Raw genomic sequence first — 10,825 nt, forward strand, 5'->3', positions numbered from 1 at the left:
CTTAATACTTTTGTTGTAGTTGTGGATGCTTGCAATAGAGGTTAATCATAAGTGGGATGCTTGTTCAAGTAAGAACAACACCCAAGCACCAGTCCACCCACATATCAAATTATCAAAGTACCGAACGCGAATCATATGAACGTGATGAAAACTAGCTTGACGATATTCTCATGTGTCCTCGGGAGCGCTTTTCCTATTATAAGAGTTTGTTCCGGCTTGTCCTTTGCTACAAAAAGGATTGGGCCACCTTGCTGCACCTTATGTGTTAGATCCACACCAAAAAGTACCGAACGTGAATAATATCACTATGAGAACATGATGAAAAATTGACATATCGCCCCTCCCGCAGATCCACACTAGAACCCTCTCCGGCGCCGGCATGCTCAACCGTGCATTGCAACAATCCAAAATAGACATGTACATAAACTTGAAAAAACCCCACCCTATTTTGGTATATATTTTCAACTAAAAACATGTTAGGTTTCACCCAAAGTATATTCCTCTTGTTTGTTTGGATGATGTGGGGAATGGATGAGGCTGGTTTGGAGAGACTAAGGGTTACTACAAACATGGAGGAGAGTGCCGATGGTCTTTTTTGCAATACAACAACCTACCTCTCATGCGTTAGATGTAGACCACATCGTCAGAAATGAGGGATGGCTGACACACCGTCATAATAAACAGAGACTTTTACAGGATTAGAGATATTGATTATTTTTGCCATTATGGTATACTAATTAAGGGGCCCTGAGTTTCGGTTTCGCCCCGCCCCCCCAAATCTTAAGACCGGCCATGCTCCAAGCTCCTGCATGCCCCCCTCCGCCACCGCCGCATTGCCGGCGGTTCCTTCCTCTTCTTCGCCCGTCGGCGCCCTCCACGGCTAGCCGTTCACCACCAATGCAATGTAGCAGTCGGCTGCAATGTATGGTGGCGCAAGAGCCGCCGGCTCGTCTCCGCCCCGACGCTTCTTACCGCCCGTTGATGTGGCTGCTCGCCTGGTGGGCTACACGGAGACGACGACTATGCACTCGACGGCGACGTTGAGGAGCAGGAAAAGGACGGGCGACGACTCCACGACGAGGCCATCACCGACCGTCTCCGTGTTGCAATTGCAATGACGAAGGCGAACGACGACAGTGCTACTGTGACATGCGTTGACAACAACGACAATGCTTCTACAACATCATCTTCATTGCTATTTTTTCTGTGACATAGATGATGTTGTGGAAAATTTTCTGCAACATCATCTATTTTGCAAAAGTTTCTTCTGCAAGATGAAGACAAAAAAAAACTACAACATGACCTTCGTTGCAAAAGTTTTTTGCAATTTGTTGCAAAGATTAGTGCAACAAGATGTTTCTTGCAAACATTTATGGAACAACTCTGTTGCATTTGGAGCTTAATAATACTAATATTAATAAAAGCGAGAGTAGTGCTAATAACTAATAAATATTAATTATGCGAAACGCCACAGACTTTGGAGCCCGGTCCACTAGCCATCTATGGTTAGGAGCCGCTGGATCGAGTTCAAAAGGAATCTGGAGTGGTCAAATGCACTGGATCTGGTCCAAATCATACCAAAAAGAAAGTCCCCAATCTGAAATACATAACCCTAACCCTAGGCTATCAGATAGAGTACATCGACGGCGACATTACCTCCCCGACGAAGTTCAACATGTCGTCATCGTCGCTGCTCTCCTCCCCGTCTTTCCAAGAAGGCATTGTGTGGTTGAGCGGCGGCAGCGAGGTTGAGTGGCGATGGAGTAGAGGGGATCGACTGAGCAAGGGAGAGTAAGGGAGACCGAGCGAGAGTGAGGGAGAGGAACGTGCCATTGTTGCCTTTTTGGGAATCTTTAGTCGGTGGGGCTGTTAACAGCCGTTATTGCTTGCGCCGCCCACCAATAGCCATGCGGCCGCTTTGCCGCGTCAAAATGAGATCAGTGTTTTGCTCAGTATCTTTTGCCATTGCCAGATTTTTGGTTTGATGCAAAATGTCACGTTTTGTAAAGTGATGGTTTTCCGCAAGCCGTGTTACGAAAGTGGTGGTTCTGTGCATTTAACTCGCTAGAAAATTACCATAAGGTTGACCATTAATAAGCACAATAAAAATAGGCGAGATGATACAAATATTAACAAGATGGACTTGTAGCCTCTTCACTGTAACTCTATAAACTTGCAATAAAACTCCCTTTTACCCAAAAAAAGAGAAGCCAAAGTTATGAAGCATAATAATTAACAAACAGTATTAATTGACCAGAACTTAAGTTTTATAGTTATACCACTCATAAAAGCGAAAGTATATATTACTATAACTAAATAAAGACGTGACAAGTCATAATAAAACCAACGGGACTGCCGTTCCCCCACGCTTCGGGCTTCGGGCCTCGGGCCACTGCCCTCCTACAAGTACCCCGAATCTCTCTCTAGTCACCTCACCACGCTCTCCTCTCTCTCTCCACCCTCCCTCCCCCAACACGGCACCGCCGTGAAGGCAAAGGTGAGCCGCCGCCCCCCCGCTCCCCTCCCCTCCCCCGCTTCGTGGTCGCGCCACCGCGTCCACGCAGGTGCTAACAGAAGCTCTCGGTTGCTTTCCGTCGGTGTGTGCAGGGGCCGATGGCCGCGAAGACGAAGGAAGCGAAGGTCCCGGAGCGGGAGTCGCCGCTGCTAGTAAGCTTCCCACCTCCCCTTCCCTCCCACGCCCTGGTTCGATTCCGCGCGTGATTCGAGTTGATTCCGTCGGTGGTCGGGATTCCTGCGATTTCTGGGAAGCGCTTGGCTAGGATTTGGTCGCTCCGCTGGGTCGTAGGCCTTGCGTGCCGCGGGTTCGATTCATACTCCCGGGGCGTCGGGATCGTTTCGTTCTGATCAGGTTTTTTGGGGTTGGATTTTGGTGCCGCTGCTCTGGAGGATTTTCACCAAATTCGCGTGCGAGTTTGGGGCTTTGGGCGTGCAAGAGAGGTTAGCCATGGGGTTTTGTGGGGGTTTCTGCTCCAATTAATGTTGCTGATGGAGAGGCGGCTAGAAGCGTCAATAGATTCCGTATCGGCTATCGCTCAAATGGATTCTGTTCCTAGTTTCCTCTGCGAACTCTCGGGTGCGTTCGGTCTGCTCAAACGGGCCGTCTCGCTGTTACCCCAATGATTTGATGGTTTTTCCTTCATCCTGCTTGCTTGCTCGGTTTCATTTGCGGATTTGAAGCGTGGAATCTGCTTTTCGGGAGGCTTGCCTCGTCGTTTTCCTCGATTTCGCGGGAGATTAGCGCGGAAACCCTCCTGGTTTGCGCTGCGATTCTGAACCAGCAGTCTTCTGAACATTTGGGGGAGCTGTTGAACTAATTTCGTTTGGTCGTTTTGGGTTTCCCCGTCTCGATTTGGTTTGGTCGTCGAAGTATGCTTGTGGAAATTTTGCTTGCGCATGTAGTTAGCATTAAATCCGCTGGAAATGTAGATTCACACGTTCGACGTCGATCATATTGGTTGGTTTACTAGTTTCCTGCACGATCCTAATTGTTTTCTCTGGCAATTTCCTAAGTACATCGATTCTGGTGCGTTCTGGTAGAAGCGTCTAGGGATTTTCAGTGCTCGAGCTCTTCCTGTACGCGTGGAATTAGTTTAGTCACGTTTCCTATTTAATTGCTGAAGTTGTGGTAGCAGCCGATGTTCAATTCGTAACTTCAAGTCCCTATTAAAATGCTTTGTCTATGTAGAACAGTGGAAGGGGGAGCACAGAGATACATTATTTACTGGCTTGCACATTTCCAAATTATCATGGAACAGCAGCATGAACTTCTGTCATCTTAGTTCGAATTGGGCTTTACTAGTTCCTGTTGTTCTAGGAGTAAGATTTTGTGCTGTTCAAATGCTTCCAGTGGAGTAGTAAGCGTCTCTATGATTGTGTTTTTACTGTTTGATCCAAACATGACATACTTTTGGCCAGTTTAAATCAGAAAATCTTCTCTGTAGTTTATAAGTATGTTTTTTCTTGTGCTATGCTGTGAGATTTTCAATGTATGTTCTGCATTTAGGAATTATCTGAGGTTAGTAAATTTCTCTTGCAATGTTTGGGAACCAACTCTCAAACTGCAGTCTCCTCATTTGATATTACTGCTTTTAGTAGTTGGGAGTGGTTGGCAAATACATTGCAGGATTATTGGTTGGTCATCAGGTTTTGATAGCTTTCACTTTGAAAAGCTGGGTGGTTCATTTCCTATATGACATGATATGTCTTTGTTACATTTCTCTTGTACATGTGTGCCCTGAATTGCAATGTTTTGATCTCTGTTCACTTAACAGATTTGATTATCTGTAACAATATATGTACCTGTATTTGCTGCATAGCTAACTGTTGTTGTTGTTTAATCGAAGAAATGTATTACACGATCTTTATTGTATATGTATGTGTTTGAACAAAACATTATTGAAAAATATAGATGTGTTTTGTCGTGAATTATGTGCTTCACTCTGAGCTTGTTTATCAGTAATACAGTTTGATGATGTTGATAGGTTTTCTATTGCTGAAGCACTTTGCTATTTCAATAAGTATCTATATGATCTGGTGAAAATCATAGCATAGTGCGTAGTTTTAAGTTATTCATACAGCTGTTTGGATAACATTGGTGTTCTGTTGACCAAACAGACAAGGAATTTGCTCCGGATTGCTATATACAACATCAGCTACATCAGAGGCCTATTCCCTGAGAAGTACTTCAATGATAAGTCTGTTCCGGCACTAGATCAGGATTGGTACCCAGTATATATATGTGACATCTACATTCTGCATGGCATTTATTAGCTCAAAGTGTCAAACAACCTTATATTTGCTGCAGAGATGAAGATTAAGAAGCTGATGCTCAGGGATGCTGAATCCAGGAGGTTGATTGATTGGATGTTTTTATGAAGATTGTGAACAGTGTTTTTATGTGTATACTGTAGTCGTCATAGTACAATAATACTGCATGCAGACTGGTATAATTTGAAAGATGTGGCCTCATAAGGTGAAGAGGCATAGGAGTTTAGTGTTCTGTTTTTCTCTATGATAATGTGTGAAAACTTAAGTTACAGATGAGCTACTCGTTGATGATTAGTACTAATTGAATTTATGAGTTGCTGTTAGTTTTCTGTTTGACTTGCAAAGTTCTAGTACTGAAGGTATGAGATAGTTGAGGTTTCAGTGTGGTTTTGTCATATACATCCTGCAGATCAGTTTGTGAATTGCTATTCATTGGGTTCATATATGCATGTCATTGTCAGCATAAACATTTTCAGCTGTAACCAGTGGTAAAATGGTAATATCCTGACGTGGCAATGGTTTCTTTTTAGGAGCTCTGCTTGTAAGATGATCAGAACGCTGGTTTCACTTGTGAGGACTTTGGACCAAATGCCAAAGGAGGTAATTTTGGCATTCTGTATTTTGGTTACATTGGATTGTGCTGTTCTGATTCTGTCGCTTGTTTGTGTTCAGCGAACCATTCTAATGAAGCTTCTATACTATGATGATGCCACAGTGAGTGCCTTTGTTTCTAGTTATCGAAACCTTCAGCTCCCATCTTAGATAATCTGATTCTATTGTTCTGTAGAAATAAGGATTTATCTTTTCTTCTTCTATATAATTTTGTTGGTGGAAGCTTACAGACTTTATTATGTTGCCAGCCCGAGGATTACAAGCCTCCCTTCTTTAAGGGTTGTGTTGAGAATGAGGCCGTAAATATATGGAACAAGAACCCCTTGAAGATGGAAGTGGGGAATGTCAATAGCAAGCATCTTGTGCTAGCTTTGAAGGTAGTGGAAATTACAGCATCTGTCCAGAACTCTTTTGGGGTCTTTTTGATCTAGTTCTCATGTTTGCTTTGTTTATGCAGGTTAAGAGTGTCCTTGATCCATGTGATGCTAACAGTGATGATGACAAGATGAGCATGGGTCATGTGTCGGACCAAGAAGACTTTACGGACACCGAGGTAAAGGCCCAAAGAAATTAGATAACTGATAGTTTCAATAACAATATCTTTTGTTTGCTCTTTTTTTGGTTACGGACATGTGGCATCTCCTTTTTGCATGAAAATGTTCATGCTTAGACATAGTGTATTTCGTTTTTTTGTAATCTAAAGTATTTCCTGACATACATAATGGTAACATTTACCCATGATGCTCTTATACCTGTTTGCCCTGAATTGCAATGTTTTGATCTCTGTTCACTTAACAGGTTTAATTATCAGTACCAATATATGTTCCTGTATTTGCATGGGTAAACTGTTCTTGGTGTTTAATCGAAGAAATATATTGCATGATCTAAATTGTATATGTATGTGTTTGACAAAACATTATAGGAAAATATAAATGTATTTTTTCGTGAATTCTGTGCTTCACTCTGTGCTCCAATTTGATATGACGTTGATAGGTTTTCTATTGCTGAAGCATTGGGCTATTTCACGATGTATCTATATGATCTGGTGAAAATCATAGCATAGTGCATAGTTTTAAGTTATTCATACAGCTATTTGGATAACGTTGGTGATCTGTACCAAACAGACAACGAATTTGCTCCGGATTGCTATATACAACATCAGCTACATCAGAGGCCTATTCCCTGAGAAGTACTTCAATGATAAGTCTGTTCCGGCACTAGGTCAGGATAGGTGCCCAGTATATATATATGTAACATCTACATTCTTGTGACATTTATTAGCTCAAAGTCTCATACAACCTTATATTTGTTGCAGAGATGAAGATTAAGAAGCTGATGCCCATGGATGCTGAATCCAGGAGGTTGATTGATTGGATGGAGAAAGGTAATATATGTCTTAGACAACTTGAGTTCATTCAATTAGTTTACTGTTTTATGATTATATACTTTAGATGTGATTTTCTTATGTGCTTATCTGATTAACTTTCCGATTCTAGGTGTCTATGATGCCTTACAAAAGAAATATCTCAATACCCTTCTCTTCTGTATATGTGAGAAGGAGGAAGGCCCAATGATTGAAGAGTATGCCTGTGAGTATCACCGGGTGGAGTTTGCTAGCGTGTAGCGTATTAAGTTGGACTGACATGAATGATGGATTATATGCCCTACATTTGCTTATCATGTGTCATAATTATCATGCAGTCTCATTTAGCTACCCCAACACAAACGGGGAGGAAGTTGCAATGAACATGAGTCACACAGGGAGCAAAAAGAATACTGCCACATTCAAGTCAAATGCAGCAGAAGTCACTCCTGATCAGATGAGGTGCAATCTTGCATACCCCCTTTTGGATGCTAGGATTTGTTTTTCTTGTTAGTCTTTTGTGCTCCAAAGAGTGAATCTGTGAAGGGTGTTTTTATGTGCACCGTAGTCATCATAGTAAAGTAGCACTGCATGCAGACTGGTTTGATTTCAAAGACGTGGCCTCATAAAGTGAAGAGGCATAGGAGTTCAGTGTTCTGTTTTTCTCTATGACAGTGTGTGAAAACTTAAGTTAAAGAGGATCCACTTACTAATTCACAATTAGTACTAGTTGAATTTATGAGTTGCTGTTAGTTTTCCTGCCTGGCTTGCAAAATTCTAGTACTGAAGGTATAAAATAGTTGAGGTTTCAATGTGGTTTTGTCATATACATCCTGCAGATCAGTTTGTGAATTGCTATTCATTGGGTTCATATGTGCATGTTATTGTTAACATAAACATTGTCAGCTGTAACCAGTGGTAAAATGGTAATATCCTGATGTGGCAACGGTTTCCTTTTAGGAGCTCTGCTTGTAAGATGACCAGAACGCTGGCTTCAGTTATGAGGGCCTTGGACCAATTGCCCGAGGAGGTAATTTTGGAATTCTGTATTTTTCTGGTTACATGGATTGTGTCGTGCTGATTTTGTCGCTTGTTAACCAATCTAATGAAGCTGCTATACTATGATGATGTCACAGTGAGGGCCTTTGTTTCTAGTTATTGAAATATGCAGCTGCCATCATACATAACATGATTCTTGTGTTTTGTGGAAATAAGGATTTAGTTTTCTTCTTCTATATAACTTTGTTAGCCTTACAGATTTTATTATGTTGCCAGCCTGAGGATTATGAGTGTCATTGCAGGCACTATGCTTTGTTAATGAAGTTGGCATGGGGAAGCCAACCAATGCACTCCCAGTGGATAATAGTGCCTGCATTACATTCTCCTTACCACTGAAACAAAAAGCAGTGAGTAATCTTCTTCATGTACTTTTGCTTGTCACTGAAGTTCTTCCTCATGTTTTTCTGCTTTGTCATTGAGGAAGTGTTTGGACCATAGCACGTTAAGTATTTTCATTGACATCACAGGGGGCATCAGATTCCGCGCCTTCTAAGCCACTAAGCGAAGCAAGAAAAGGGAAAGAATCTTCTAACATTGGCTCTGCAACAGATGTTTCGCTAAGAAAGGCTGCTGCAAATAGCTCCGCTGGAGATGGAGATGATCCTAACAAAGGAAACACACCTGATATTTCCAATAACGATGCTGTTCCATTCCGCACGCGGGTCATTGCTGACTTGGCCGGGTTAGATCCTGCTCAAGTAATACTTATCCTAGCTGACGCCGGTTCAATGGAAGAAATGATACAGTTATCAACAGTGGCAAATGAAAGAGGATTTATATTTGAAAGAACAGAGTCCTTGCAGCATGTGTCCTTGAGAGTATCAATGGATAGGTATGTACAGGCGCAAGCTGGTCTACAAGATGCAGTTGAGAACTTGGATCCAGATCATAACCAACTTGATGAAGAGGAAGAACAAGATGATGATGAAGAAGAAGCTGCTCCTGCTCAGCAAGTAAATGAAGATGAAGTGCAAGATGATGAAGAAGCAGATGATGATGATGATGATGATGATGATGATGATGATGATGATGATGATGATGATGAAATAAACTCCCAGGTTGCCGATCCAGATTACATACCCGAAGAGTCACAGGGTGAAGATGATGATGATTGGTATCTTGTGGATCTTGAGGAAGAAGAAGCTGCTCCTGCTCAGCACGGAGAACAAACACATGAAGCAGCAGCTCATCAAGCAAATGAAGATGAAGCACAAGATAATGAAGAAGCAGAGGAAGATGATGATGATGATGATGAACCAGATTCACAGCTTGCAGATCCAGATTATATGCCTGAAGAAGAAGAAGAAGAAGAAGAAGAACAAGAACAAGATGATGATGAAGAAGAAGCTGCTCCTGCTCAGCAAGTAAATGAAGATGAAGTGCAAGATGATGAAGAAGCAGAGGAAGATGATGATGATGATGATGACGAAGAAGCTGCTCCTGCTCAGCAAGTAAATGAAGATGAAGTGCAAGATGATGAAGAAGCGCAGGAAGATGATGATGATGATGATGAAGAAGCTGCTCCTGCTCAGCAAGTAAATGAAGAAGCTGCTCCTGCTCAGCAAGTAAATGAAGATGAAGTGCAAGATGATGAAGAAGCAGATGATGATGATGATGATGATGAAATAAACTCCCAGGTTGCCGATCCAGATTACATACCCGAAGAGTCACATGGTGAAGATGATGATGATTGGTATCTTGTGGATCTTGAGGAAGAAGAAGCTGCTCCTGCTCAGCACGGAGAACAAGCACATGAGGCAGCAGCTCATCAAGCAAATGAAGATGAAGCATAAGATAATGAAGAAGCAGAGGAAGATGATGATGATGATGATGAACCGGATTCACAGCTTGCAGATCCGGATTATATGCCTGAAGAAGAAGAAAAAGAAGAAGAAGAAGAAGAAGAAGAATACTTCCCTTCGTCCGAGTCCGACTGAACACTTTCATGATATGTGAACACTTTCATGATATGTACTATTGTACTCGATGCTGGCTGTAGCCCAGGCCTACAAGTGCATTTCATGATACACATACTATCACGGAGCAGCCTGTGTAGTATTTTCAATGGCGTAGTGTCTTCTGTGTGCTTAAATGTTGTCATATGATCCTCTGGTACGCTTTGGGTGATTGTTGTTCCCAGTACTGTGTACCGATTACTCTGATGACAGATAGTACTTCTCATGCTACACCAATGGAACTTCTGGTCATTTTTATTTTGGACAAAGATTCTTCTAGTTTCTTTAGTAAGTGTTCTTGATTTATTAAACCTACTAGTCAAGAATGCTCTGTTTTTCCTGTTGGAGGTTGAAATTGCAAAGAAGCATCATTTTGATTGTTGCCAGCAATGCTCTGTTCTCAGTTTTCGAATAAGACAGTGTAAAAGTTGTGTGTGAAAGGGCACATGATAATCAAGCGACTTGCATTTTTTCTCAAGCATGTTTTTCCAGTGAGCCCATTCATGAACCTAGATTTTCGGTACATAGCGGGCAGCTGGAGCTCTGCTGATACAAAAAAAAGACCCCCTCGCGTCGCCCAGCTCAGCTCCCCTGGGCGATGCCATGGGCACAAAACCTAGCGCCACCAGCCCCTGTTCCTGCGATCTCCTGCCGCCGCTGCTGCAAGCGAGGGCCGTGGTGGCGACGGGCCCGACGCCAAAGGCGCTAGGACGGGCGGTTCACAGCGGAACTCCCACGAGGCGCCAGGGGGCGCCTCTTGCGGTGCTTGCACATTCAGCAGTTAGGGCGGCGCCTCGGCGGTCGCCGGAGATCATCCACGACCGACGGGGTGGGCTGCCCCGTCTGGATGGGTGGCGGTTGCGGCCGGCACTCCATGTATGGCGTGGTGTGGCTCTTCTTCTGGTAGATGGGTTGCGGCGGCCGCGGATCTGGCGTCCCGTCCAGATCCATCGTGGCATGGTCTTGGCCGGCCGGCGGCGTGTGGAGGGACCGGTGAGGTGCGGCGGGAGCCCCTCTGCCGGTGTTCCAGCGGCAACATACATGCTCA

General features: G+C 43.3%; 1 protein-coding gene across 2 annotated transcripts; it reads left to right on the forward strand.

Moving 5' to 3' along the window:
• Window positions 1-2,367: 2,367 nt before the first annotated feature.
• LOC123104428 (protein starmaker) lies at window positions 2,368-10,088 on the forward strand. 2 transcript variants are annotated; one of them, XM_044526270.1, is made up of 15 exons: window positions 2,368-2,497; window positions 2,608-2,667; window positions 4,636-4,742; window positions 4,826-4,871; window positions 5,319-5,388; window positions 5,461-5,502; window positions 5,649-5,777; window positions 5,858-5,953; window positions 6,525-6,621; window positions 6,716-6,784; window positions 6,897-6,989; window positions 7,102-7,225; window positions 7,724-7,793; window positions 8,065-8,169; window positions 8,290-10,088. In XM_044526270.1, exons 4-15 carry the CDS (start codon window positions 4,828-4,830, stop codon window positions 9,613-9,615), a joined length of 2,265 nt encoding a protein of 754 aa, XP_044382205.1. In that variant the 5' UTR covers window positions 2,368-2,497; window positions 2,608-2,667; window positions 4,636-4,742; window positions 4,826-4,827; the 3' UTR covers window positions 9,616-10,088. The 2 variants fall into 2 exon arrangements, with proteins under 2 accessions (XP_044382205.1, XP_044382204.1); XM_044526269.1 differs by having other exon boundaries at window positions 4,636-4,715.
• The last annotated feature ends 737 nt before the right edge of the window (window positions 10,089-10,825 follow it).

Source organism: Triticum aestivum, chromosome 5A, assembly GCF_018294505.1.
Source record: "Triticum aestivum cultivar Chinese Spring chromosome 5A, IWGSC CS RefSeq v2.1, whole genome shotgun sequence".
Classification (NCBI taxonomy): domain Eukaryota; kingdom Viridiplantae; phylum Streptophyta; class Magnoliopsida; order Poales; family Poaceae; genus Triticum; species Triticum aestivum.

What these genes read in the sequence shown, in the direction of transcription:
- LOC123104428 (XM_044526269.1), top strand. An exon ending in ATCTTGTGCTAGCTTTGAAG is followed by an intron (nt 5,778 to 5,857) that starts GTAGTGGAAATT and finishes TTGTTTATGCAG; the next exon opens with GTTAAGAGTGTCCTTGATCC. An exon ending in AATGATTGAAGAGTATGCCT is followed by an intron (nt 6,990 to 7,101) that starts GTGAGTATCACC and finishes ATTATCATGCAG; the next exon opens with TCTCATTTAGCTACCCCAAC.